This window comes from Nerophis ophidion, linkage group LG12 (genome assembly GCF_033978795.1).
Source record: "Nerophis ophidion isolate RoL-2023_Sa linkage group LG12, RoL_Noph_v1.0, whole genome shotgun sequence".
Classification (NCBI taxonomy): domain Eukaryota; kingdom Metazoa; phylum Chordata; class Actinopteri; order Syngnathiformes; family Syngnathidae; genus Nerophis; species Nerophis ophidion.
This window is the reverse complement of record NC_084622.1, coordinates 48,898,368-48,925,755: the sequence shown is the minus strand read 5'-3', so window position 1 is coordinate 48,925,755 and position 27,388 is coordinate 48,898,368. Positions and strand designations below refer to the sequence as shown.

The 27,388-nt window shown below is 44.0% G+C and overlaps 1 protein-coding gene across 1 annotated transcript in view; it reads left to right on the top strand.

The window, feature by feature from the left end:
• LOC133562843 (transmembrane protein 117-like) overlaps window positions 1-27,388 on the top strand; it is a 156,829-nt gene that overhangs the window by 32,838 nt on the left and 96,603 nt on the right. The window contains 3 exon segments of the mRNA XM_061916650.1: window positions 14,767-14,782; window positions 17,358-17,372; window positions 20,348-20,381. Coding sequence (XP_061772634.1) covers window positions 14,767-14,782; window positions 17,358-17,372; window positions 20,348-20,381 — 65 coding nt within the window.

The following is a 27,388-nucleotide window of genomic DNA, read 5'->3' as shown; positions in this document are numbered from 1 at the left end:
TTTCACTAACTGCTTCTTTGTTATCACTTTTACCATCATTTTTGCTGATGTTGTTCTATTGTTGTTGTTGTTATTGTTGTGTTTGCTGTTGTTGTCTGTCTGTTTTATCTCCCTCTTGTCCCCACAATTTTCTGTCCCCTCCCTCTCTGGCCCGACTGCACCAAATTATAATATAAATACATTTAATAAAGTTAAATACAAATAAGGCAACAACAGAATTATCCCACACTTCTCTTTTGTAAAGTGAATTTGTACAGTCGATATGGGCATCTACAAACCCCGTTTCCATATGAGTTGGGAAATTGTGTTAGATGTAAATATAAACGGAATACAATGATTTGCAAATAATTTTCAACCCATATTCAGTTGAATATGCTACAAAGACAACATATTTTATGTTCAAACTGATCAACATTTTTTGTTGTTGCACATAATCATTAACTTTAGAATTTGATGCCAGCAACACGTAACAAATAAGTTGGGAAAGGTGTCAATAAATACTGATAAAGTTGAGGAATGCTCATCAAACATTTATTTGGAACATCCTGCAGGTGTGCAGGCTAATTGGGAACAGTTGGATGCCATGATTGGGTATAAAAGCAACTTCCATGAAATGCTAAGTAATTCACAAACAAGGATGGGGCGAGGGTCACCAATTGGTAAGCAAATTGTCGAACAATTTTAGAACAACATTTCTCAACAAGCTATTGCAAGGAATTTAGGGATTTTACCATCTATGGTCTGTAAAACCATCAAAAAGTTCAGAGAATCTGAAAAAAATCACTGCACGTAAGCGATGATATTACGGACTTTTGAACCCTCAGGCAGTACTGCATCCAAAACCGACATCAGTATGTAAAGGATATCACCACATGGGCTCAGGAACACTTCATAAAACCACTGTCAGTAACTATAGTTGGTCGCTACGTCTGTAAGTGCAGGTTAAAACTCTACTATGCAAAGCCAAACCCATTTATCAACAATATCCTGAAACGCCGCCGGCTTGGCTGGGCCCGAGCTCACGTAAGATGGACTGATGCAAAGTGGAAAGGTGGTCTGACGAGTCCACATTTCAAATTATAATTGGAAACAGAGGACGTGGTGTCCTCCAGAACAAAGAGGAAAATAACCATCCGGATTGTTAAAGGCGCAAAGTTCAAAAGCCAGCATCTGTGATGGTATGGGGGTGTATTAGTGCCCAAGGCATGGGTAACTTACACATCTGTGAAGGCACCATTAATGCTGAAAGGTCCATACAGGTTTTGGGGCAACATATGTTGTCATCCAAGCAACATTATCATGGACGCCCCTGCTTATTTCAGCAAGACAAGTGCTACAACAGCGTGGCTTCGTAAAAAAACAGTGCGGGTACTTTCCTGGCCCGCCTACAGTCCAGACCTGTCTCCCAATCAACAATGTGTGGCGCATTATGAAGCGTAAAATACGACAGCGCAGACCCCGGACTGTTAAAGGACTGAAGCGCTACATAAAACAAGAATGGGAAAGAATTTCACTTTCAAAGCTTCAACAATTAGTTTCTTCAGTTCCCAAACGTTTATTGAGTGTTGTTAAAAGAAAAGGTGATGTAACATAGTGGTGAACATGCCCTTTCCCAACTACTTTGGCACGTGTTGCAGCCATGAAATTCTAAGTTAATTATTATTTGCAAACTAAAATTAAGTTTATGAGTTTGAACATCAACTATTTTGTCTTTGTAGTGCATTCAACTGAATATGGGTTGAAAAGGATTTGCAAATCATTGTATTCCGTTTATATTTACATCTAACATGATTTCCCAACTCATATGGAAACGGGGTTTGTACATCAATTATATGATTTGTCTGAGTAGCTGGACAGGACAAAAAAAAGAAAGAAAAAGAAAAAGGTTGGATGGATGCTTTAAAGCGGGGGAGGGAAATGTGGAGGTGGAGGGTGGGAGGTTCTCAACAGGATTAGAAGCCATCATGGTATTTGCCGTTGTTAACCGTGATCCTTGTGGGCCGTTCATGCGCTAAGCCGGGATAATGCACAGACAAATGGATTTAAGGGCTGAATAAATATCATGTTGACGTATGTGACATGTCGCCTGTTGTTTGCGGTCACATGTCGGCTCCTCCAAATAAAGCTCCGATCTTAATCTCATGATCACAGAACTAATGTCTTTAATGAGACACAAAGCGGTTGTAAAAGCCACAATGTCAGAAGGAAGTTGTCGGGACTATGCAAGTGACTTTATTGTTTCGGACTTCGGACAGTTCCATTACTGTTTTATCGCAGTGGTGTGCCTTGTCTGCTGGCCTAACATAACCAGAAATCATGATCATAATTAAAGATAAAATACTTTTTTTATTTATTTGCCCTAAATATCTAAAAGTATTCATATCCTCTTCATGTCAGAAAAAACCCTGTTTCCATATGAGTTGGGAAATTGTGTTAGATGTAAATATAAACGAAATACAATGATTTATAAATCCTTTTCAACCCATATTCAGTTAAATACACTACAATGACAAGATATTTGATATTTAAACTCATAAACTGTATTTTTATTTCAAATAATAATTAACTTAGAATTTCATGGCTGCAACACGTGCCAAAGTAGTTGGGAAAGGGCATGTTCACCACTGTGTTACATCACCTTTTCTTTTAACAGCACTCAATAAACGTTTGGGAACTGAGGAAAGTAATTGTTTTGCTTTGAAAGTGGAATTCTTTCCCATTCTTGTTTTATGTAGAGCTTCAGTCGTTCAACAGTACAGGGTCTCCGCTGTCGTATTTTACGCTTCATAATGCGCCACACATTTTCGACGGGAGACAGGTCTGGACTGCAGGCGGGCCAGGAAATTACCCGCACTCTTTTTTTTACGAAGCCACGCTGTTGTAACACTTGCTGAATGTGGCTTGGCACGGATGCTGGCTTTTGAACTTTGCGTCGATAACAGTCTGGATGGTTCTCTTCCCCTTTGGTGCGAATAACACAATGTCGAATATTTCCAAAAACAATTTGAAATGTGGACTCGCCAGACCACAGAACACTTTTCCACTTTGCATCAGTCCATCTTAGATGATCTCGGGCCCAGAGAAGCCGGCGGCGTTTCTGGATGTTGTTGATCAATGGCTTTAAATGGCTTTCGCTTTGCATAGTAGAGCTTTAACTTGCACTTACAGATGTAGCGACGAACTGTATTTAGAAACAGTGGTTTTCTGAAGTGTTCCTGAGCCCATGTGGTGATATCCTTTAGAGAATTATGTCGGTTTTTAATACAGTGCCGTCTGAGGGATCGAAGGTCACGGTCATTCAATGTTGGTTTCCGGCCATGCCGCTTATGTGGAGGAATTTCTCCAGATTCTCTGAATCTTTTGATGATATTATGGACCGTAGATGTTGAAATCCCTAAATTTCTTGCAATTGCACTTTGAGAAACGTTGTTCTTAAACTGTTTGACTATTTGCTCATGCAGTTGTGGACAAAGGGGTGTACCTCGCCCCATCCTTTCTTGTGAAAGACTGAGCATTTTTCGGGAAGCAGTTTTTATACCCAATCATGGCACCCACCTATTCCCAATTATGTGGAATGTTCCAAATAAGTGTTTGATGAGCATTTCTCAACTTTATCAGTATTTATTGCCACCTTTCCCAACTTCTTTGTCACGTGATGCTGGCATCAAATTCTAAGTTAATTATTATTTGCAAAAATAAAAATGTTTATCAGTTTGAACATCAAATATGTTGTCTTTGTAGCATATTCAACTGAATATGGGTTGAAAAGGATTTAAAAATCATTGTAATCAGTTTATATTTACATCTAACACAATTTCCCAACTCTTATGGAAACGGGGTTTGTATTCCTTCCAGCGCTGTTGTTTTTAGGTTATAGAGATATAACCCCCCCCCCGCTACCCCTCGACACATTAACCCCGTCCACCTCAACTACCTCATGCTCTTTTCGGGAGAGCATGTCCCAAATTCCAAGCAGCTGTTTTGAGGAATGTTAAAAAAAATAATGCACTTTTTGACTTCAATAATAAAGATGGCAGTGCCATGTTGGCATTTTTTTCCGTAACTTAAATTGATTTATTTTGGAAAACCTTGTCTGTCACAACAAAATTAGGCATACAAATGTGTTAATTCTACGACTGTATATATCGGTATTAGTGGATTTCGGAATCGCTAATTAAGAGTTGGACAACATCGGAATATAGGATATCGGCAAAAAAAGCCATTATCAGACATCTCTAGTGTAGATTTGTGTGTCCTAATTTATTAAATTTTAATACATTTATTACAATTTTAGGTAAAATAGGTAATGTTTGCTGTGGTCTGGAACAACATGGCACACAAACAACTATAAGAAATGCAGCCAATATTACATACAGATTATGTGTCATGTTAAAACCCCTTGGTGGACACCAGCGGTGAGGGATGCCGTCAAGCTGAAGAAGGAGTCCTATCCGGTCCTTTTGGCTCATAGGACTCCGGAAGCAGTGGACAGGTACCGACAGGCCAAGCGGTGTGCAGCTTCAGCGGTCACGGAGGCAAAAACTCGGACATGGGAGGAGTTCGGGGAAGCCATGGAAAATGACTTCCGGACGGCTTCGAAGCGATTCTAGACCACCGTCCGCCGCCTCAGGAAGGGGAAGCAGTGTGCTATCAACACCGTGTATGGTGCGGATGGTGTTCTGCTGACCTCGACTGCGGGTGTTGTGGATAGGTGGAAGGAATACTTCGAAGACCTCCTCAATCCCACCAACACGTCTTCCTATGAGGAAGCAGTGCCTGGGGAATCTGTGGTGGACTCTCCTATTTCTGCGGCTGAGGTCGCTGAGGTAGTTAAAAAGCTCCTCGGTGGCAAGGCCCCAGGGGTGGACGAGATCCGCCCGGAGTTCCTTAAGGCTCTGGATGCTGTGGGGCTGTCTTGGTTGACAAGACTTTGCAGCATCGCGTGGACATCGGGGGCGGTACCTCTGGATTGGCAGACCGGGGTGGTGGTTCCTCTCTTTAAGAAGGGGGACCGGAGGGTGTGTTCCAACTATCGTGGGATCACACTCCTCAGCCTTCCCGGTAAGGTTTATTCAGGTGTACTGGAGAGGAGGCTACGCCGGATAGTCGAACCTCGGATTCAGGAGGAACAGTGTGGTTTTCATCCTGGGCGTGGAACTATGGACCAGCTCTATACTCTCGCCAGGGTTCTTGAGGGTGCATGGGAGTTTGCCCAACCAGTCTACATGTGCTTTGTGGACTTGGAGAAGGCATTCGACCCTGTCCCTCGGGAAGTCCTGTGGTGAGTGCTCAGATAGTATGGGGTATCGGACTGTCTTATTGTGGCGGTCCGTTCCCTGTACGATCAGTGCCAGAGCTTGGTCCGCATTGCCGGCAGTAAGTCGAACACATTTCCAGTGAGGGTTGGACTCCGCCAAGGCTGTCCTTTGTCACCGATTCTGTTCATAACTTTTATGGACAGAATTTCTAAGCGCAGTCAAGGCGTTGAGGGGTTCCGGTTTGGTAGCCGCAGGATTAGGTCTCTGCTTTTTGCAGATGATGTGGTCCTGATGGCTTCATCTGACAGGAATCTTCAGCTCTCGCTGGATCGGTTCGCAGCCGAGTGTGAAGCGACCGGAATGAGAATCAGCACCTCCAAGTCCGAGTCCATGGTTCTCGCCCGGAAAAGGGTGGAATGGCATCTCCGGGTTGGGGAGGAGACCCTGCCCCAAGTGGAGGAGTTCAAGTACCTAGGAGTCTTGTTCACGAGTGAGGGAAGAATGGATTGTGAGATCGACAGGTGGATCGGTGCTGCGTCTTCAGTAATGCGGACGTTGTACCAATCCGTTGTGGTGAAGAGGGGGCTGAGCCGGAAGGCAAAGCTCTCAATTTACCGGTCGATCTGCATTCCCATCTTCACCTATGGTCATGAGCTTTGGGTCATGGCCGAAAGGATAAGATCACGGGTACAAGCGGCCGAAATGAGTTTCCTCCGCCGTGTGGTGGGGCTCTCCCTTAGAGATAGGGTGAGAAGTTCTGCCATCCGGGAGGAACTCAAAGTAACGCCGCTGCTCCTTCACATAGAGAGGAGCCAGATGAGGTGGTTCGGGCATCTGGTCAGGATGCCACCCGAACTCCTCCCTAGGGAAGTGTTTAGGGCACGTCCAACCGGTAGGAGGCCACGGGAAGACGCAGGACACGTTGGGAAGACAATGTCTCCCGGCTGGCCTGGGAACGCCTCGGGATCCCCCGGGAAGAGCTAGACGACGTGGCTGGGGAGAGGGAAGTCTGGGTTTCCCTGCTTAGGCTGCTGCCCCCGCGACCCGACCTCGGATAAGCGGAAGATGATGGATGGATGGATGGATGAGACATGCAAAATTAAATAATTTACAAAGAAGAAGAAAGTAAATATTAATTGCGCTCAAATATACCTACAAATGAGTCATAATGATGCAATATGTACATACAGCTAGCCTAAATAGCATGTTAGCATTGATTAGCTTGCAAAGCGCACCTTTGTGCATTCGAGCTCAGCATAAAATGTTTGGTGGACAAAATAAGACAAAGAAGGAGAGGAAGATTTTACATGTAAACAAACTGTTGCGTCGTAGTGCACACTGTGGTGAGTTCAAGAACCACCAAAATGAGTAGGACAAAATGATGTTCCCCAAGTACTCTCATCATTGATTGATTGATTGATACTTTTATTAGTAGATTGCACAGTTCAGTACATATTCTGTACAATTGACCACTAAATGATAACACCCGAATAAGATTTTCAACTTGTTTAAGTCGGGGTCCACGTTAATCAATTCACGGTATCAATGAATGGTATCAATGGTATCAATCAATTCAGTGAAGCATACAAACAAACTTATTAAACAGAGGGCTTTCTAACAATTGGGAAGGTTTGTGTCATGTTTGTCCTCAAACCAAAACCATACTAACACAAAAAAATATATTTTCCCCCCATCTTTTTCCATGTTCAATCTCTTTTTATAAATGCTCCAGGGAGCCTAAGTAGAACAGGCCCTTTGACTTGTATAATCATTGCACAATTGGTCATTCTTGAACCGTTGCAAAGACATTTTGCATGTTTTTCAACCAGTCTTGCTCAAATGTACTGATTGATTTTCTAGTTGTTCCACTTACCCTGAAGTTAAAGGTGGGGTTTCTGAAGAGCACTGTGGAGAGACGGAGCGGGGTAGGACAAACGGCGGTCCTACTCAAGATGGCGACAAGGGGGCAGAGTGTGCGGCGGAGCAGAGAGGCGGGACGCGCTTGGAGCGACGCTGCAGCAATCAGAGTCAGGTGCGTAAACCACACACCTGCTCTCAATCCCTGCATCTTCTCTTGCAGTTTAAAAAGGGAGAAGGAGGAGCGATCGTGGCAGAAGACGGAGGACAAACTGCAACAGACGACGAGAGCGACCAGATGAGAGATGAGCCCGCGAGGAAGACGCAGTCACCGACCACCGAAAGGCGAGCAGCAAAGGAGGGCGCGCTTGAAATTTGCGCGACCGACTGGGACACAACAAGGTTTATTGAAACAATAAACGAGTGTCAAACCTGCTATGATGCGTCTTGTATTGATGGTACATGCAACCCACACGATGACGGCTGGAGACATGTCACAGTGGTGCCCAACGGAGGAGGACCATCGCAGGCGGAGGAAGACGAGTTGATTGATTGATTGATACTTTTATTGGTAGATTGCACAGTTCAGTACATATTCCGTACAATTGACCACTAAATGGTAACACCCAAATAAGTTTTTCAACTCGTTTAAGTCGGGGTCATCTGGGTGCTCGTCGCAAAATACACCAAACTGGCAGAAGAAAAGCGTCAGCAAACCCAGATGCTGCAAGACGCATGATAGCAGGTTTGACACTCGTTTATTGTTTCAATAAACCTTGTTGTGTCCCAGTCGGTCGCGGCAATTTCTAGTGCGCCCTCCTTTGCTGCTCGTCTCGGCTCGCCTTTCGGTGGCCGGTGGCTGCGTCTTCCTCTCGGGCTCATCTTTCGTCTGGTCACTCTCGTCGTCTTTCGTTGTTGCAGTTTCTCCTCCGTCTTCTGCCACCATCGCTCCTCCTTCTCCCCTTTTAAACCGCAGGAGAAGATGCAGGGACTGAGATCAGGTGTGTGCTTTACGCACCTGACTCTGATTGCTGCAGCGTCGCTCCTCTCTGCTCCGCCGCCATCTTGAGTAGGACCGCCGTTTGTCCTACCCCGCTGTCGGCTCGTTGGCTCCGTCTCTCCACAAGCACATTAAAGGAACCGTGTGAAAAAATGTGAAGTCAGTAAGATTTACTGGAGTCAAACTTTGGTATTTATTGTTACATAAAATCGCGGAGCTGCTAATTGAAGTAAACGTCTAATATTAGATTAATTCATCCAGCTTGGTCTTGCTAAGTGTCTTGTCTCCCACACACACACACACACACACACACACACACACACACACACACACACACACACACACACACACACACACACACACACACACACACACTCATACATACATCACGCACTAAACACATCTCCGTCTGTCTCTGGCACTCCAACGCATTCGGTCGTTATCTCACGAAATGACTCATTACATATTAACGCGCACACCGATGGCGGAAGGCGCTCGCTCGGCGGTGATTTACTCAGGCGTCTGGGAATACGTGGCATTATTAGAGGCAGAGAGGTGACACGTTTCCTCCCTCGATATATCATGCCGCTGCTGCGTTCTGCGACAGAGGAGGCGTGTACACGACATAGTCAGACGGGAGTAAACCATAACTACCATATCTTTGACGCCTGCTCGTCAAAGATATGATTACTACTCAGACATGTGATTTGAACTTAATGAAAACGACTGAAAATAAGCCGGGGGTCCACGGCGGTGCCCTGGTGCGGGGGACAAGGGGATCAACACCCCCGAAGCTTGACTATGCAAAAATGTGCAAAAGAATTGCATTAACATTTTTAAAAAATATGTTTTAGTGTTTAAAGTTGTTTGAGAGTTTGTTTCATTCACTATGGTCATTAGTCACTACAGTAATTACAACTATGTTCACATCCACAGGAACCACAAGGGTTAGCCTACTCTACAGTATACAGTATTTACAACCGTACTAGTGGTTATTTCACAGCCTAGTTATTGACATTATTTACACATGGCTTTGTCTGTTTCAGTCACTATGTTCATTCGTCACCACAGTAATTACAACTTGTGTTCACATCCACAGGAACCACATGGGTTAGCCTACTCTATACATTATTTACAACCTTAGTAGTGTTCACTTCACAACCACAGATTGTTCATCTAGTTATTGACCTTATTTACACATGACTTTGTGTGTTTCAGTCACTATGTTATTTAGTCACTACAGTAATTATAACTTGTGTTTACATCCACAGGAACCACATGGGTTAGCCTACTCTATACAGTATTTACAACCTTACAAGTGTTCACTTCACAGCCACAGATAGTTCATCTAATTCAGTGGTTCTTAACCTTGTTGGAGGTACCAAACCCCACCAGTTACACATGCACATTCCTCGAACCCTTCTTTAGTAAAAAATAAAGTGTTTTATTTAAGAAAAATTCAAATTCAAGACAAATTTATATGTTTTTCTTTTTACAAGTGCACAAAATGAACCAGTCATGTTCTGTGGTCTGGATTCTGTTTAGTTATGTTCTGTTTTGTTTTTGACTCCATCAGTTCCTGTTTTTGCGCACCCTGGTTTGTTTTAGTTTCCGTGACAACCATTAGTTTCACCTGCCTCATTTATTTGAACTCACGCACCTGTTGTTAATCATGTCACTATATTTAAGCCTGTAGTTGCCAGGTAGTCGACCTGGCGACATTACTTTAATGACATCATTCATCTCTTGCTTTGCCCATGTTGGATCTCTTGTGTTCGTTTGTTCCATGCCATAGTTCTCGTCACCGTGAGTGTTTTTTTTCATGTTCATAGTTCTGCCTTTGTGCTAGTTTTTCTTTTCTTAGCCAAGTTTGTTCTCCGCCTTGTTCTCGCCTTTTGTTTGTTTTTTCTTTAAGTATAATTAAATCATGTATTTACCTTCGAGCCATGTCCGGTCCAGTTCATTTGCATTCCGGTAACAACACTCGCAGCATGTTGGGAAAGCCACGCAGCAAGTTGCACCAAAGTCCACGTTCTTACAGGACCTTGTTTGAATTTCACCTTGTGCAGAGAACAAAACCAACACAGTTCATAAACTCACAACAAATTACACACTTGCCAATCAGATGGAAAATTAGAGAGTACATTGTTTGGGGGTATCTATAATACTTAGACTTAGACTGCCTTTCTATTGTCATTCAAATTTTAACTTTACAGTACAGATACACCGATAGGGGGAAGTTTTTATTTACACGATTGATTGATTGAATGAAACTTTTATTAGTAGATTAGACAGTACAGTACATGTTCCGTACAATTGACCATTAAATGGTAACACCCGAATTAGTTTTTCAACTTGTTTAATCAAACCGGGGTCCACGTTAATCAATTCATGAGACTGGTGTGACTTGACCGCTGCGGCGGAGGCTCTTCCGAACCCCTGAGGCCGACTCACCGAACCCCTAGGGTTTGATCGAACCCAGGTTAAGAACCACTGATCTAGTTATTGACATAAAATATACATTTATTTTGTCTGTTTCAGTCACTGTTATTTAGTAAATACAGTAATTACAATTTGTGTTCACATCCACAGGAACCACGTTAGCCTACTCTATACAGTATTTACAACCTTACTAGTGTTCACTTCACAGCCACAGATGGTTCATGTAGTTATTGACATCATCTATACATTTTTCTGTCTGTTTCAGCCACTGTTATTTAGGCACTACAGTAATTATAACTTGGGTTCACATCCACAGGAACCATGTGGGTTAGCCTACTTTATACAGTATTTACAACCTTATTAGTTTTCACTTCACAACCACATATGGTTCATCTAGTTATTGACATTATTTACACATTACTTTGTCTGTTTCAGTCACTATGTTAATTAGTCACAACAGTAATTATGTGTGTTCACATCCACAGGAACCACATGTAATAGCCTACTCTATACAGTTTTTACAACCTTACTAGTGTTGACTTCACAGCCACAGATGGTTCATGTAGTTATTTACATTATTTACACATGGCTTTGTCTGTTTCAGTCACCATGTTAATTAGTCACTACAGTAATTAAAACTTGTGTTCACATCCACTGGAACCACATGGTTTAGCCTACTCTATACAGTAATTACAATCTTACTAGTGTTCACTTCACAGCCACAGATGGTTAATCAAGTTATTGACATCATCTATACATTTTTATGTCTGTCTCAGCCACTGTTATTTAGGCACTACAGTAATTATAACTTGGGTTCACATCCACAGGAACCATGTGGGTTAGCCTACTTTATACAGTATTTACAACCTTATTAGTTTTCACTTCACAACCACATATGGTTCATCTAGTTATTGACATTATTTACACATTACTTTGTCCGTTTCAGTCACTATGTTAATTAGTCACAACAGTAATTATGTGTGTTCACATCCACAGGAACCACATGTAATAGCCTACTCTATACAGTTTTTACAATCTTACGAGTGGTCACTTCACAGCCACAGATGGTTCATCTACTTATTGACATTATTTACGCATTGCTTTGTCTGTTTTAGTCATTATGTTATTTAGTCACTACAGTAATTACAACTTGGGTTCACATCCACAGGAACCACATGGGTTAGCCTACTCTATACAGTATTTACAACCTTACTAGTGTTCACTTCACAGCCACAGATAGTTCATTTAGTCATTGACATTATTTATACATATTTTTGTGTGTTTAAGTCACTGTTATTTAGTCACTACAGTAATTACAACTTGTGTTCACATCCACAGGAACCACATGTTAGCCTACTCTATATAGTATTTACAACCTTACTAGTGTTCACTTCACAGCCACCGATGGTTCATCTAGTTATTGACATTATTTACACATTACTTTGCTTCATTCACACATTACATTCAAAATGCTTCCACTATTCAATGTCAAAATATAGAAATAATGAACAAAATGGCAGCTACTGTCTTTTTGTAAATCACCAGTGAAAATGAGAAGTAGCATTTAGACAGGCTATACAGTAGCAAAAGTCATCACATGTCTGCCACACTCATGTGTGTTCTTAAATGTGTATTCTACCTCTTCCATGTGGAGAGCTGTTTTGATTTGGGCTTACATGGGAAACAACTCAATGAATGTTTTATCCAGACGCATTCATTTGTACAAATTTGGCCAAGTCTACGCATTTTGGGTTTCCTGGACGTCGTCTACATTGCTAAAAGAAACATCTAAGGCAGTGTTTTTCAACCACTGTGCCTTGGGAGATTATGCAATTTCACCTAATTGGGTTAAAAATTATTTTTTGCTCACAAGTGATTATAATTGGTGAATAATGTGCCGCTGTTGAGTGTCTGTACTGTCTAGAGCTGGGCAGAGTAACCATGTTATACTCTTCCATGTCAGTAGGTGGAAGCAGGTAGCGAATTGCTTTGTAGATGTCGGGAACTTGTTGTGTCTCGATCACAATAAGGGAAGCAGCGTGCAAGTAATAAAGTATCTTATGCTTAAACCGAAAATACACAAAAGGCGAGTGCCGCCAAGAAAAGGCATTGACTAGGAATGGCTATGCAAAAACAAAACTAAAACTGAACTGGCTGCAAAGTAAACAAAACACAAAATGCTGGACAACAGCAAAAACTTACAGAGTGTGGAGCAGATGGCGTCCACAAAGTACATCCGCATATGACATGAAAATCAACAATTTCCTCGCAAAGGGCAGTGTCCGCACAACTTAAATAGTCTGGATTGCAAAAAAAAAAAGCAGGTGTGTAAAATAGGGCTCAAGGAAGACATGAAACTGCAACAGGAAAATACCGACAAAACAGGAAAAAACACCAAAATAGGAGCACAAGACGAGGACTAAAACACTACAGACAGAAAAACACCAAAAAAACTCAAAATAAGACACGGCGTGATGTGACAGGTCGTGACAGTACACCTACTTTGAGACAAGAGCTTGGTTATGGTTTGAATTCATATCCAACAATTTTAAGAAACTCTTTTTATTGTCAATATCGGCTACTGAGTTTCGCTTTTAATGGTTTCTGCTTGAGGTGTGCCTCAGGATTTTTTCAATGAAAAAAATGTGCCTTAGCTCAAAAAAGGTTGACAAATACTGATCTTAGGAAGAGACTCGCTCTGCCTTCTGGTTCAATGCCCCGCCCTATCTTGCCTCTGATTGGCCGTTCCGTAATGTTTTTCCCTAATCTTAACCAATCGTGAGTCATAGTAAACAACCAACCATAATGGATGTTCTTATATGTAAATCAACCAATCCTCATTGATATTTTCCCAATATGTTTTCCCCTGCCCATGGAGTTGCTTCGCTACATAGCTTCCATTTTTAAGTCAATCATCTTTAATGGAATACCGTAGTTTTTACCACTGGATTTGTCACGGCTAAGGCGTATTGGAATGTGCCCTCTTCCTTGCGCTGTGCTTAACTCACCTCGGGACACGCCGACGGCCGCGCCCATCCAGGGACGTTCCATGCGCGTCTCCGCCTTGCAGCAGGCACCAGCTGCAATCAGCACACCTGCCTGTATGAAGGAGTTGCCTTCATAAGCCTGCTCAACCTGCCATCAGGCGCCGGATTATAGTCTTTTGTACTTTCCCTGTGTGCATCCCCGAGTCAAGCTGTGCGCCTTGTGCTCCTGGATCTTCCCCTGTCTCCCTCGTGCTTCCTGGTTCCCGACTCCTCGCTTGCCTCTGGACTACGACGACTCACTCCTGCCGCTTGACCCCGTTTTCGCCCCTGGACAACCCTGCCTGTCGGACAGCACCGCTCCTCTAAACACGCACCTCCAACACTTACGGCAGGCCTGGGCAAATGTTTTGACTCGGGGGGCCAAATTTAGATAAAAAAAATGTGTCTGGGGGCCGGGATATCTATTTTTACAAAAACTAATACAAAATCTCACAATAAAGTCTAATTGATTGCTAAAAACTTTATGACAGACCGCATTAAAAACAGAATGGATTTTTTATGTTTTCTATGAATGATAAAACCCTGAATATTGAGAACATATGAACGTCACCCCCCCTCTCATTTAACATATTTTATAATCGAGCTAAATGCAACAAAAATGCAACAAAAATTGCAAAATATGAACGCAAAGGGTAAAACATATATCACTAAGCTTTAGAAGTTTCTTGTAAAAATCTCCTTTCACGTCTGTCCCTGACACCCACATTTCAGGCTGGCCGCTCTGGAAACAGTCTGTGGAAACGCTCCCCACCCACACTGTTTGGTGCCTCGTTTGACCTGCTGTGACGTAGATTACCATAGTAACTCACAGGGTTGTATGGTGTACGGGTATTAGTATAGTACCGCGATACTAATGAAAGTTATTCGGTACCGTACCGCCTCTGAAAAGTACCGGTCCGCCACACATTTTGTTAAAATATATATTTTTTTTCTGGTCCCCTTTACTTAGAAAAGTATCGAAAAGTATAGAAATAATATTGGTATTAGGACAACACTAGTCACTAAAATAACACACAAAAGCGCAAATTTCAAGCATTGAAATACTTAGTATAGTCCAAAACTTACGGTCATTTGAAAACATCCTCTTAACGATCTAAGAAATTATTTAAGAATGTCCGGCGGGCCAGATTAAAAAGCGTAACGGTTCGCCTGTGGCCCCCAGGCCTTACTTTGTCCAGGTCTGATTTACGGTAAAACCCTCCAGTTAAATACTACACATAGCATTACACCATACACACTCTAGGATCTAGTTCACACTCCAGTTCCTTAGCTGCTGCAAGACGGCGGCGAGGAGGCGTGGCCGGCAGTCCGACAGCAAGGTAGGGCACGCCGGAGCCTGGCCCAAAATGACGGCGAGGAGATGTGGCCGGCAGTCCAACAGCAAGGCAGGGCACTTGATGGTGGCAAGGAGGCGTGGCTGGCAGTCTGACAGCGAGGCAGGGTACACCTTAGCCAGCTGCAAGATGTCGGCGAAGAGGCGTGGCTGGCAGTTCGACAGCGAGGCAGGGCACGGCGGAGCCCGGCCCAAGATGGCAACGAGGAGACGTGGCCGGCAGTCCGACAGCGAGGCAGGGCACGTCTTAACGGGTCGCATGTGGCCCCCAGGCCTTACTTTGTCCAAGTCTGATTTACGGTAAAACCCTCCAGTTAAATACTACACATAGCCTTACACCATACACACTCTTGGATCTAGTTCACACTCCAGTTCCTTTGCCGCTTCAAGACGGCGGCGAAGAGACGTGGCCGGCAGTCCGACAGCAAGGCAGGGCATGCCGGAGCCCGGCCCAAGATAGCGGCGAGGAGGCGTGGCCGCCAGTCCGACAGCGAGGCAGGGCACACCGTAGCCAGCTGCAAGATGTCGGCGAAGAGGCGTGGCTGGCAGTCCGACAGCGAGGCAGGGCACGCCGGAGCCCGGCCCAAGATGGCAACGAGGAGACGTGGCCGGCAGTCCGACAGCAAGGCAGGGCACGTCTTAATGGGTCGCATGTGGCCCCCCGGCCTTAATTTGTCCAGGTCTGATTTACGGTAAAACCCTCCAGTTAAATACTACACATAGCATTACGCCATACACACTCTTGGATCTAGTTCACACTCCAATTCTTAAACCGCTGCAAGACGGCGGCGAGGAGGCGTGGTCGGCAGTCCGACAGCGAGGCAGGGCACGCCGGAGCCCGGCCCAAGATTGCGGCGAGGAGAAGTGGCCGGCAGTCCGACAGCAAGGCAGGGCATGCCGGAGCCCGGCCCAAGATAGCGGCGAGGAGGCGTGGCCGCCAGTCCGACAGCGAGGCAGGGTACACCATAGCCAGCTGCAAGATGGCGGCGAAGAGGCGTGGCCGGCAGTCCGACAGCGAGGCAGGGCACGCCGGAGCCCGATCCAAGATGGCGGCAAGGAGGCGTGGCTGGCAGTCTGACAGCGAGGCAGGGCACGTCTTAATGGATCGCATGTGGCTCCCCGGCCTTAATTTGTCCAGGTCTGATTTACAGTAAAACCCTCCAGTTAAATACTACACATAGCATTACATCATACACACTCTTGGATCTAGTTCACACTCCAGTTCCTTAGCCGCTGCAAAACAGCGGCAAGGAGACATGGCCGGCAGTCCGACAGCGAGGCAGGGCACGCCGCAGCCCGGCCCAAGATGGCAACTAGGAGACGTGGCCGGCAGTCCGACAGCGAGGCAGGGCACGTCTTAATGGATCGCATGTGGCCCCCCGGCCTTAATTTGTCCAGGTCTGATTTACGGTAAAACCCTCCAGTTAAATACTACACATAGCCTTACGCTATACACACTCTTGGATCTAGTTCACACTCCAGTTCTTAAGTGGCTGCAAAACGGCGGCGAGGAGGCATGGTCGGCAGTCCGACAGCTAGGCAGGGCACGAAGGAGCCCGGCCCAAGATTGCGGCGAAGAGAAGTGGCCGGCAGTCCGACAGCAAGGCAGGGCATGCCAGAGCCCGGCCCAAGATGGCGGCGAAGAGGTGTGGCCGGCAGTCCGACAGCGAGGCAGGTCACACCGTAGCCTGCTGCAAGATGGCAGGGAAGAGGCGTGGCCGGCAGTCCGACAGCGAGGAAGGGCACGCCGGAGCCCGGCCCAAGATGGCAACGAGGAAACGTGGCCGGCAGTCCGACAGCGAGGCAGGGCCCAAGATGGCCATCGCCGCCATCTTAATGCCCATCTTGGGCTGGGCTCCGGCGTGCCCTGCCTTGTCGTCAAACTGCCGGCCACGCCTCCTCGCTGCCATCTTGGGCCGGCTTCCGACGTGCCCTACCTCGCTGTCGGACTGCCGGCCACGTCTCCTCGTTGCTATCTTGGGCCGGGCTCCGGCATGCCCTGCCTCGCTGTCGGACTGCCGGCTCCGCCTCTCCACAATATATATATATATAATAAATCTTTGGACATTACAGCCTCCTGGTGTCAGTTGCCGTCACCTCCCTGTTTAACCATAACGGGATTATGAAAAATCGTTCTCATTACGTGAAAACCGTCGTCGTTGGCAGGTATGGCAAAGAGACGGATCCAGATTTTAACACACGTTGTCGGTCGGAAAACACAAAGAACAAGTAGTTTTTATATTTTTGCAGGGATAAGAAAAGACGGATTCCAACTACGGACAGTAAAAAATCACATGCCTGGTCCTGTTTTATGCATGTCGTGGTCTCTTGACATGGGTTCCTTCTTACATACTATATGGAGGTTTTAAGTTGCCTTGAGAGATGTTGCAGCCAGAGTGCAGCTAGTCTCTCATGGACAGCTTTATGTTGGCTTGGTAACGAGCGCTGCTCGGAGCCGGGCACTGTAATTACGACATTAGGCAGGAGGCGGCCAACGCATTTCAATGCCCAGCCGGCCAAGGTCGCAATCTAAAAGCTGAAACCTTTTATGGAAGCAGCTTTGGCAACAGCAGCACGAGGTCGCCGGCGTGGTCACGGTCACTGGCCATTTGGCGGTGAAAACACGACCATAAAACTCAAAAGTGGACGATAAAAGGGGAATAGAAATAAAGGGTTGATGACTCAAAGGAGGGAAATCTTTTAAAATGCTTTTATTGCCAATATTGCTATGACCCCTTCTTTAAAGTCCTTCAGTTCAGACTGTCTAATAAAATGTAGAAATTCAAACATCTAAGAACTGTAAGTAATGTCAATAACTACAAGAACCATCTGTGGCTGTGACGTGAACACTAGTAAGATTGTAAATACTGTATATAGTAGGCTAACCCATGTGGTTCCTGTGGATGTGAACACAAGTTGTAATTACTGTAGTGACTATTGACTAACATTGAAATACCATGCGCTAAACAGCGTGGTATTTCAATCCGTTAGTGTACAAGTGTCCCGATACCAAAATTTTGGTACCGGTACCAAAATTATTTTGATACTTTTCTAAATAAAGAAGATCACAAAAAAATTGCATTATTGGTTTTATTTTAACAAAAAAATCTCAAGGTACAATAAACATGTTTCTTAATGCAAGTTTGTCCTTAAATAAAATAGTGAACGTACTAGACAACTGGTCTTTTATTTAGAGATGTCCGATAAGATCGGACTGCAGATATTAATCGGCCGATAAATGATTTGAAATGTGATAACGGAAATTATCGGTATGGGTTTCAAAAAGTGGCCCTGCGGTGAGGTGGCGACTTGTCCAGGGTGTACCCCGCCTTCCGACCGATTGTAGCTGAGATAGGCGCCAGCACCCCCCGCGACCTCAATAGGGAATAAGCGGTAGGAAATGGATGGATGGGTTCCAAAAAGTAAAATTTATGACTTTTTAAAAGGCCGCTGTACGGAGTGGTACACAGACGTAGGGAGAGGTAGAGAGCGCCAATAAACTTTAAAGGCACTGCCTTCGCATGCCGGCCCAATCACATAATATCTACGGCTTTTGACACACACAAGTGAATGCAAGGCATACTTGGTCAACAGCCATACAGGTCACACTGAGGGTGGCCATATAAACAACTTTAACACTGTTACAAATATGCGCAGACTTTGAACCCACACCAAACAAGAATAACAAACACATTTCGGGAGAACATCTGCACCGTAACACAACATAAACACAACAAAACAAATATCCAGAACCCCTTGCAGCACTATCTCTTCCAGGACGCTACAATATATACCCCCCGCTACTCCCACCCCCTAATCCCGCCCACCCTCAACCTCCTCATGCTCTCTCAAGGAGAGCATGTTGCAAATTCCAAGCTGCTGTTTTGAGGCATGTTCGAAAAAATAATGCAATTTGCGGCTTCAATGATAAATATGGCATTGCCATGTTGGCATTTTTTTCCACAATTTGAGTTGATTTATTTTGGAAAACCTTGTTACATTGTTTAAGGCACCTAGCGGGGCATCACAACAAAATAAGGCATAATAACGTGTTAATTCCACGACCGTATATATCAGTATCGGTTGATATCGGAATCGGTAATTAAGAGTTGGACAACATCGGAATATCGGATACCGGCAAAAAAGCCATTATTGGATATCTCTACTTTTATTAGAGATGTAATTCTAAATTAATTATTATTTGCAAAAAAAATAATAAGGTTTATGAGTTTGAACATCAAATATCTTGTCTTTGTAGTGCATTCAACTGAATATGGGTTGAAAAGGATTTGCAAATCATTGTGTTCCATTTATATTTACATTTAACACTATTTCCCAATTCATATGGAAACGGGGTTTGTATATATGAAGAGTTCATATGCAAAAGCAGATAAATCCATTTTGACCGATTCTGTATATCAACGATTTTCTGCCTGCTGGTGTTGCCGGTACATGTACAAGCGTACAATGGTTTATTTAATATCAACATAAGCAAGTCATGAAAGCCTAAACTTTTAAGAAATGCTGATGTAATGAATGGCTTTCAAGTAAGAGTGTTTGATGTGGTTTTACGTCAAAAGCAGATGTATCCAAATGATGATATGTCGCAAAAACAGATATCTCCAAAATCGTTTTCTTTGCGGTCGTTATTTCGCATAATATTCAAGATAAAGATAGAGAGAAAAACAGAACGTGAAATTTATCGAAAGCCACATTTCAAGGTAACAACTGTTCACATTTCTTTACTTCATTATTTAACAGTTTTGATCCCTTGGTACGTATAAATCTAGCTGTCCCTGCGAACATTGTTTTTTCGTACTTGCTAACCGGACATGCTTTTTTGGAACTGTGACCTCACATATTTACCTCGTGCTTTTCAGCACAAAATGAAAAAACAAAAAACAGTGTTGCAATGAAGACAATGTTTTATTAATAAAACAAGCACAAATGCTCAACCTGGTTTGCCTATCAAAAACACTCCTGTGCAGATAACAGCTCACTCATCATCGCTATCGACATTAGCTCCATGCTCGACAACATCGTTTAACGCAGCGGTGTAAAACTCACGGACACGCGTGCTGGCGCCAACATCAAATAATAACTTCAACACGTCAGTTTTTTTCGCTGGCTTAACAGTGTTCACAGGAGAAGCTTCCAAATTATTCATGCGTGGATAACAACACTGAGTGACTCCGTGCGCGCCGCCATTTTGTTTGTCACGTGATCCCGTAATGCAGCGCTGGTTGGGCAAACGGATATATCGGCTTTTGTGGTAGATGATCCATGGCGCTTATCGGCCTTTGCAATAAATCGCTGAACTAAATGACGTTAAAAGCGACATTTGTCCGCATTTGCAAACAAATTGATTTTGGTATACCACAATAGAAGTGGCGGACTATATATTACCGAGGCTGGGCTAAACTTTATCAAAATGGCGTTTATCGGTTTTTGCGTATGAACTCGTCATATATATATATATATATATATATATATATATATATATATATATATATATATATATATATATATATATATATATATATATATATATAAACTACTTGAAAATATATATAAAATACTTGAAAATATATACACCCCATCATATTACAGTACCTGTAAAGTATTATTTCCTGTTTTGTTTGTACACAGCTTGCCGGACAGTGTATGTACTTCAGTTGCACTGACACACATGACGTGCTGCGTGGATCATGATCAATATTAAAGTGACTCCCTCAATGGACAGTTGTTGGTCTGGTCCGGCTGACTGGGGATGTTTTTTGTTGAGTTTGGGTAAGCAATCCATTTATGTCGAAATATCTTGTCTCCAAGTTCCACATTTGCAGCTTCGAGTGACTTTCACCTCATTCTATCGGCTTCCGTCTGCTCCAACCTTCTTGTATGTACACACTTCTAGAAGCAGTTGTTCATCCTCCGTTCAATCAGCTTAAAAAATATAAGGTCCCCCCTCCCTTCGCCCGAATTCGGAGGTCTCAAGGTTGGCAAGTATGCCTAGAGTTTGTACTTTAGACTTGACAACAATAGCCAGCAAAGGGATATTAGTTAAAAAGAACTAGAGCTGTATTTGGACTGTTCGGTACAGACGAACTGACAAGCCTGTGACGGTTTTCTCATTAAAATAAAGTTGTCTCCACTTCAACATTATTCTAAACGCCAATCAAGGCCTTCTTCAGAAACAACTCCCCATCCATCCTACCAGAGGGGGTGGAAACCAGTAATGATTGACGGCTATCGTTGGCCGAACAGAAAGGAGGAGATGAACGCTTCAATGCTACAAATAAATTTGGTTATCAAACAGCCGTTCAGTCTGAGCTCATAACTCCAGTTGTCAGTAGCCCTTCGTAGCGTATGCTAATTGCTTCCATGCGAGACTTTGAAAGCAGTGGAAACGTCCTTGAATATAATGACGGAACAAGCGTGGCAAACCTGATAACATCCCCGCAGAGGATCTGAGCTGGCTGAGCCGATAGCGGCGACGTTGACACTGGCGCTGCGATTAAACCAACCGTTTTGTGGCTGATTATTCACGGGGGTACTGTACTGTAATGCTCCACGACCACTGGATTGTCTCATTAGGCCAAAAACCGACTCAAAAGGCCATTAAATTTTCACTCAGCATGAATAAGTCAGAGAGTTCTGCCTGTGATCATGCAGTGCAAAGAGTCTCCAAACTCATCTTGGGAGAAATAAAATAAGTGCAAGAAGCAGCGGGTTTAGCAAAGCCGGTTTTAGATATAAATCCTATAGCCATCAATCAATCAATCAATCAATGTTTATTTATATAGCCCCAAATCACAAATGTCTCAAAGGACTGTACAAACCATTACGACTACGACATCCTCGGAAGAACCCACAAAAGGGCAAGGAAAACTCACACCCAGTGGGCAGGGAGAATTCACATCCAGTTGGACGCCAGTGACAATGCTGACTATGAGAAACCTTGGAGAGGACCTCAGATGTGGGCAACCCCCCCCCCTTTAGGGGACCGAAAGCAATGGATGTTGAGCGGGTCTAACATGATTCTGTGAAAGTTCAATCCATAGTGGCTCCAACACAGTCGCGAGAGTTCAGTTCAAAGCGGATCCAAGACAGCAGCGAGAGTCCCGTCCACAGGAAACCATCCCAAGCGGAGGCGGAGCAGCAGCGTAGAGATGTCCCCAACCTATACACAGGCGAGTGGTCCATTCTGGGTCCCGACGAGCGGTCCATCCTGGGTCTCGACTCTGGACAGCCAGTACTTCATCCATGGTCATCGGGCCGGACCCCCTCCACAAGGGAGGGGGGGACATAGGAGGAAAAAAGAAAAGAAGCGGCAGATCAACTGGTCTAAAAAGGAGGTCTATTTAAAGTCTAGAGTATACAGATGAGCTTTAAGGTGAGACTTAAATGATTCTACTGAGGTAGCATCTCAAACTGTTACCGGGAGGGCATTCCAGAGTACTGGAGCCCGAACGGAAAACGCTCTATAGCCCGCAGACTTTTTTGGGGCTTTAGGAATCACTAATAAGCCGGAGTCTTTTGAACGCAAATTTCTTGCCGGGACATATGATACAATACAATCTGCAAGATAGGATGGAGCTAGACCGTGTAGTATTTTATACGTAAGTAGTAAAACCTTAAAGTCACATCTTTACCCATAGGTAGGGAACCTATTGCTCTCGAGCCAGATGCGGCTCTTTTTGATGACTGTATCTGGCTCTCAGATAAATCTTAGCTGACATTTCTACATTATATCCGCTGGTAATCTGTCAGGTTCAAACACTGATGACATCTATTAAACAGACAAGAAGCAAGGAATCATGGCTCAATGAGGAGACGTGTTTTGGGCTGTATTCTGGTTACAGATTCAAACTACGTTCTAAAAGTCCAGCCTGTGTAATTCCTCTATTTATTTGGGAGGTCCCTGTTTACATCACTGAAGCTGTCAATGACGGAAGGGGGTAATCTCGACAACTCCAGTTAGACACAATATATGGTTGTACAAAAATGCAAATGTGTTGACGCTGGTGATATCGCCTTGTCTCTCTGCTCTGTCTGCGTCACGGCGGTCTTCGGCCTTGGCAGTCAGCAGACCGTTCCTGGACACAGACACTGATACCAGACTGGCTTGCAATCTTTTGGATTGCCAGTTTTGCACAGACAAAGAAAAATACCACTTCAGCACGATTGACAATAATTATAGCAATGGCCCTACGGAAATGAGATATTCTTATTCAAACGGGGATAGCAGGTCCATTCTATGTGTCATACTTGATCATTTCGCGATATTGCCATATTTTTGCTGAAAGGATTTAGCAGAAAACATCCGCGATAAAGTTCGCAACTTTCGGTGCTAAGAGAAAAGCTCTGCCTCTACCGGTAGTCGCAGACGATGACGTCACATGTTGATGGCTCCTCACATATTCACATTGATTTTAATGGTAGCCTCCAACAAAAACAGCTATTCGGACCGAGAAAACGACAACTTCCCCATTAATTTGAGCGAGGATGAAAGATTCGTGTTTGAGGATATTGATAGCGACGGACTAGGAAAAAAAAAAAAAAACGAGTTAAAAAAAATAAAACGTGATTGCATTGGAACGGATTCCGATGTTTTTAGACACATTTACTAGGATAATTCTGGGAAATCCCTTATCTTTCTATTGTGTTGCTAGTGTTTTAGTGAGTTTAACAGTACCTGATAGTCGGAGGTGTGTGTCCACAGCCTGGTGTCTCAGGGAAGTCGACGACAGCTGTATGAGCGGCACAAGCTCAGCTGATCTCCGGTAAGAAGCGACTTTTTACCACAATTTTCTCACCGAAACCTGCTTGTTGGCATTCGGTCGGGATCCATGTTCGCTGTGATCCATAGTAAAGTTTCACATCCGGGGAATTTTAAACAAGGAATCACCGTGTGTTTGTGCGGCTAAATGCTAAAGCTTCCCAACTCCATCTTTCTACTTTAACTTCTCCAATATTAATTGAACAAATTGCAAAGGATTCAGCAACACAGATCTCCAAAATACGGTGTAATTATGCCGTTAAAGCAGACGACTTTTAGCTGTGTGTGTGTGCAGCTCTAATATTCCCTAACAGCCCGTGACGTCAAGCGTACACGTCATCATTACGCGACGTTTTCAAGAAAAAACTCCCGGGAAATTTAAAATTACAATTTAGTAAACTAAAGCAACCGTATTGGCATGTGTTGCAATGTTAATATTTCATCATTGATATATAAACTATCAGACTGTGTGGTCGCTAGTAGTGGCTTTCAGTAGGCCTCTAAGCAGAAAAGTTATGTGTTAAAATATACAGTACATAATTATTTTAACATAATCACAGTGTTAAAAATAACCTTCAAAATATAAAACATTTTCATGCATTTTAATCCATCCAACCGTTTTCTACCATACCTGTTCATCAAGTCGCATTAATGGTAAGAATTATTTTAATTACTATTGGTTAACCTCAGATGAAAAATCTTATTAAAAAGAATAAGAGACTTTTTATACTTTAAAAATGTTGGTCTCACTTAGAAATGCACGCATTTTGTTGTGTTCAGTGTTAAAAAATATAATATGGCTCTCACAGAAATACATTTAAAAATATTTAGCTTTCATGGCTCTCTCAGCCAAAAAGGTTCCCGACCCCTGCTGTAGCCTGTGGTGCCAAGCAACATTTCCAGGAGTATCGATTGGAATTTTGCTGCGGGTAGACGACTCCTGATGGGATCTCTGCTGTTAAGGGATCAGCGCCGTGCCGCTGAATGTCTTCCTGACTTAATGCACGCCCCAATCAAAGCTGCTTTATTTTGGGACGAGAGTGAGGCGATTTCGCCCGCCGTGTAATTTCATTTGGCCCTTGAGGCAATAATAAATTAAAATTAGAGCTGGCCCGCCGGTATTATACAGTGGCGGTGCCGCAGTATCACCGCATTCAATGCTAATTCTCATACTTGCCAACCCTCCCGATCTTTCCAGGAAAATCCCGAATTTCAGTGCCCCCCCCCCGAATTTCCACCCGGACAACAATATTGGGGGCGTGCCTTAAAGGTACTGCTTTAGCATCCTCTACAACAGGGGTGCCCATTACGTCGATCGCGAGCTACCAGTCGACCGCGGGGGGGGAGTGTCAGTCGATCTCCAACCAGGCTTTTAAAAAAAATAGACCTAAAAATTAGTGATCATCAATCTTCACCAAGACGTCACTTAAATGACATTCACGGTACCGGAGGGTCTTGTGAGATGACGCTGGCTGCTGCAAGATCCATCCATCCATCCATCCATCCATTTTCTACCGCTTATTCCCTTTTGGGGTCGCGGGGGGTGCTGGCGCCTATCTCAGCTACAATCGGGCGGAAGGCGGGGTACACCCTGGACAAGTCGCCACCTCATCGCAGGGCCAACACAGATAGACAGACAACATTCACACTCACATTCACACACTAGGGCCAATTTTAGTGTTGCCAATCAACCTATCCCCAGGTGCATGTCTTTGGAAGTGGGAGGAAGCCGGAGTACCCGGACGGAACCCACGCATTCACGGGGAGGACATGTAAACTCCACACAGAAAGATCCCGAGCCTGGATTTGAACCCAGGACTGCAGAACCTTCGTATTGTGAGGCAGACGCACTAACCCCTCTGACACCGTGCTGCAGGATCATTATTATTAAAATATGACCGAGAGGAAGGCGAGAAACACTTTTTATTTCAACAGACTCTCGCGCCGTACCTTCCGTCAAAACTCTAAAGGCCGACTGCACATTTCCTATCTTCACAATAAAAGCCTTGCTTCATGCTGCCTGCGCTAACTAAATACAGAGTCTCGGAAAACTGGCGTGCACAAGCGATCCCTCAGAAAGCTGGCGTGCACAAGTGATGTGCACGCCAGCTTTCCGAGACCCTTATTTTGTAGCGCAGGCAGCATGAAGCAGGGCTTTTATTGTGAAGATAGGAAATGTGCAGCCGGCCTTTAGAGTTTTGACGGAAGGGACGGCGCGAAAGTTTGTTGAAATAAAAAGTGTTTCTCGCCTTCCTCTCTGTCATTTTTTCATAATAATGAACTGGCAGCAGCCAGCGTCATCTCACAAGACCCTCGGGTGCCGTGAATGTCAATCAAGCAAGCTACGGAATTTGCCGCCAATGTTTTTCTTTTAAAGTGTATGGAAGCTAGATGAATTCGATGCCAAAAACCAACCACTTTCATGTGGTATTGTACAGAAAGGACAACTTTTTTTCTCCTCCATTTGAAAATGTGGGCGTTATCATCATTACTGTCTGATTCCAATCAATGCAAGTCATCAGAATCAGGTAATACAGCAACTTATATTCTTGTCTTCGTGAAAGAAAGACATCTATATGTGTTACACATGCTTGTATTATCATTAAACACATTTAACTTGTTTACAAAAATGTCTCTTTCATAAATAAATAAATATAAATGATATATATAAATGAGGTAGATCCCCTCGAGTTGGTCAATTGAAAAGTAGCTCGCCTGCAGAAAAAGTGTGGGCACCCCTGCTCTACAACCTTTCGTCACGTCCGCTTTTCCTCCATACAAACAGCGTGCCGGCCCAGTCAGGTAATATCTACGGCTTTTCACACACACAAGTAAATGCAAGCCATACTTGGTCAACAGCCATACAAGTCACACCGAGGGTGGCCGTATGAACAACTTTAACACTGTTACACCACACTGTGAACCCACACCGAACAAGAATGACAAACACATGTCGGGAGGACATCCGCACCGTAACATAACATAAACACAACAGAACAAATACCCAGAACCCCTTGCAGCACTAACTATCCCGGGACGCTACAATATACACCCCCGCTAACAAGAAAACTCGATTTTGCATGTCACTATAAAGTTATTTAAGCCTTGCTTATTCAATATTCAATGCAAAACTTGTTTGGGTCCCAATGGCGAAGTTGGTAGAGTAAACGTGCCAGCAATCTGAGGGTTACTGGTTCAATCCCCACCTTCTACCATCCTAGTCATGTCCGTTGTGTCCTTGGGCAAGACACTTCACCCTTGCTCCTGATGGGTCCTGGTTAGCGCCTTGCATGGCAGCTCCAGCCATCAGTGTGTGAATGTGTGTGTGAATACTGGCAAAGCGCTTTGGGCTCCTTAAAAAGGGGTAGAAAAGCGCTATACAAGTACAACCATTTACCATTTATTAAAAGGTTAAGTTGTTCAACTTTGGCTCGCGGCTTTGTTCAGTTTAGAATTTTGGCCCACTCTGTATTTGAGTTTGACACCCCTGCTGTACGTCAACCAGCATGTTTTTGGATGGGGAAATTGTGATCTATATCTTACCAGAGACACCATTGGATTATTTGTCGTCCTGCAGCAGCTGTTTAAAAGGCAACTGTGAGCTTGGCTCCTCGGCTTTTCTCTGAGACACTTTGTGTTCACCGCAGCCATCCGACCTCGAGGTATGACTTT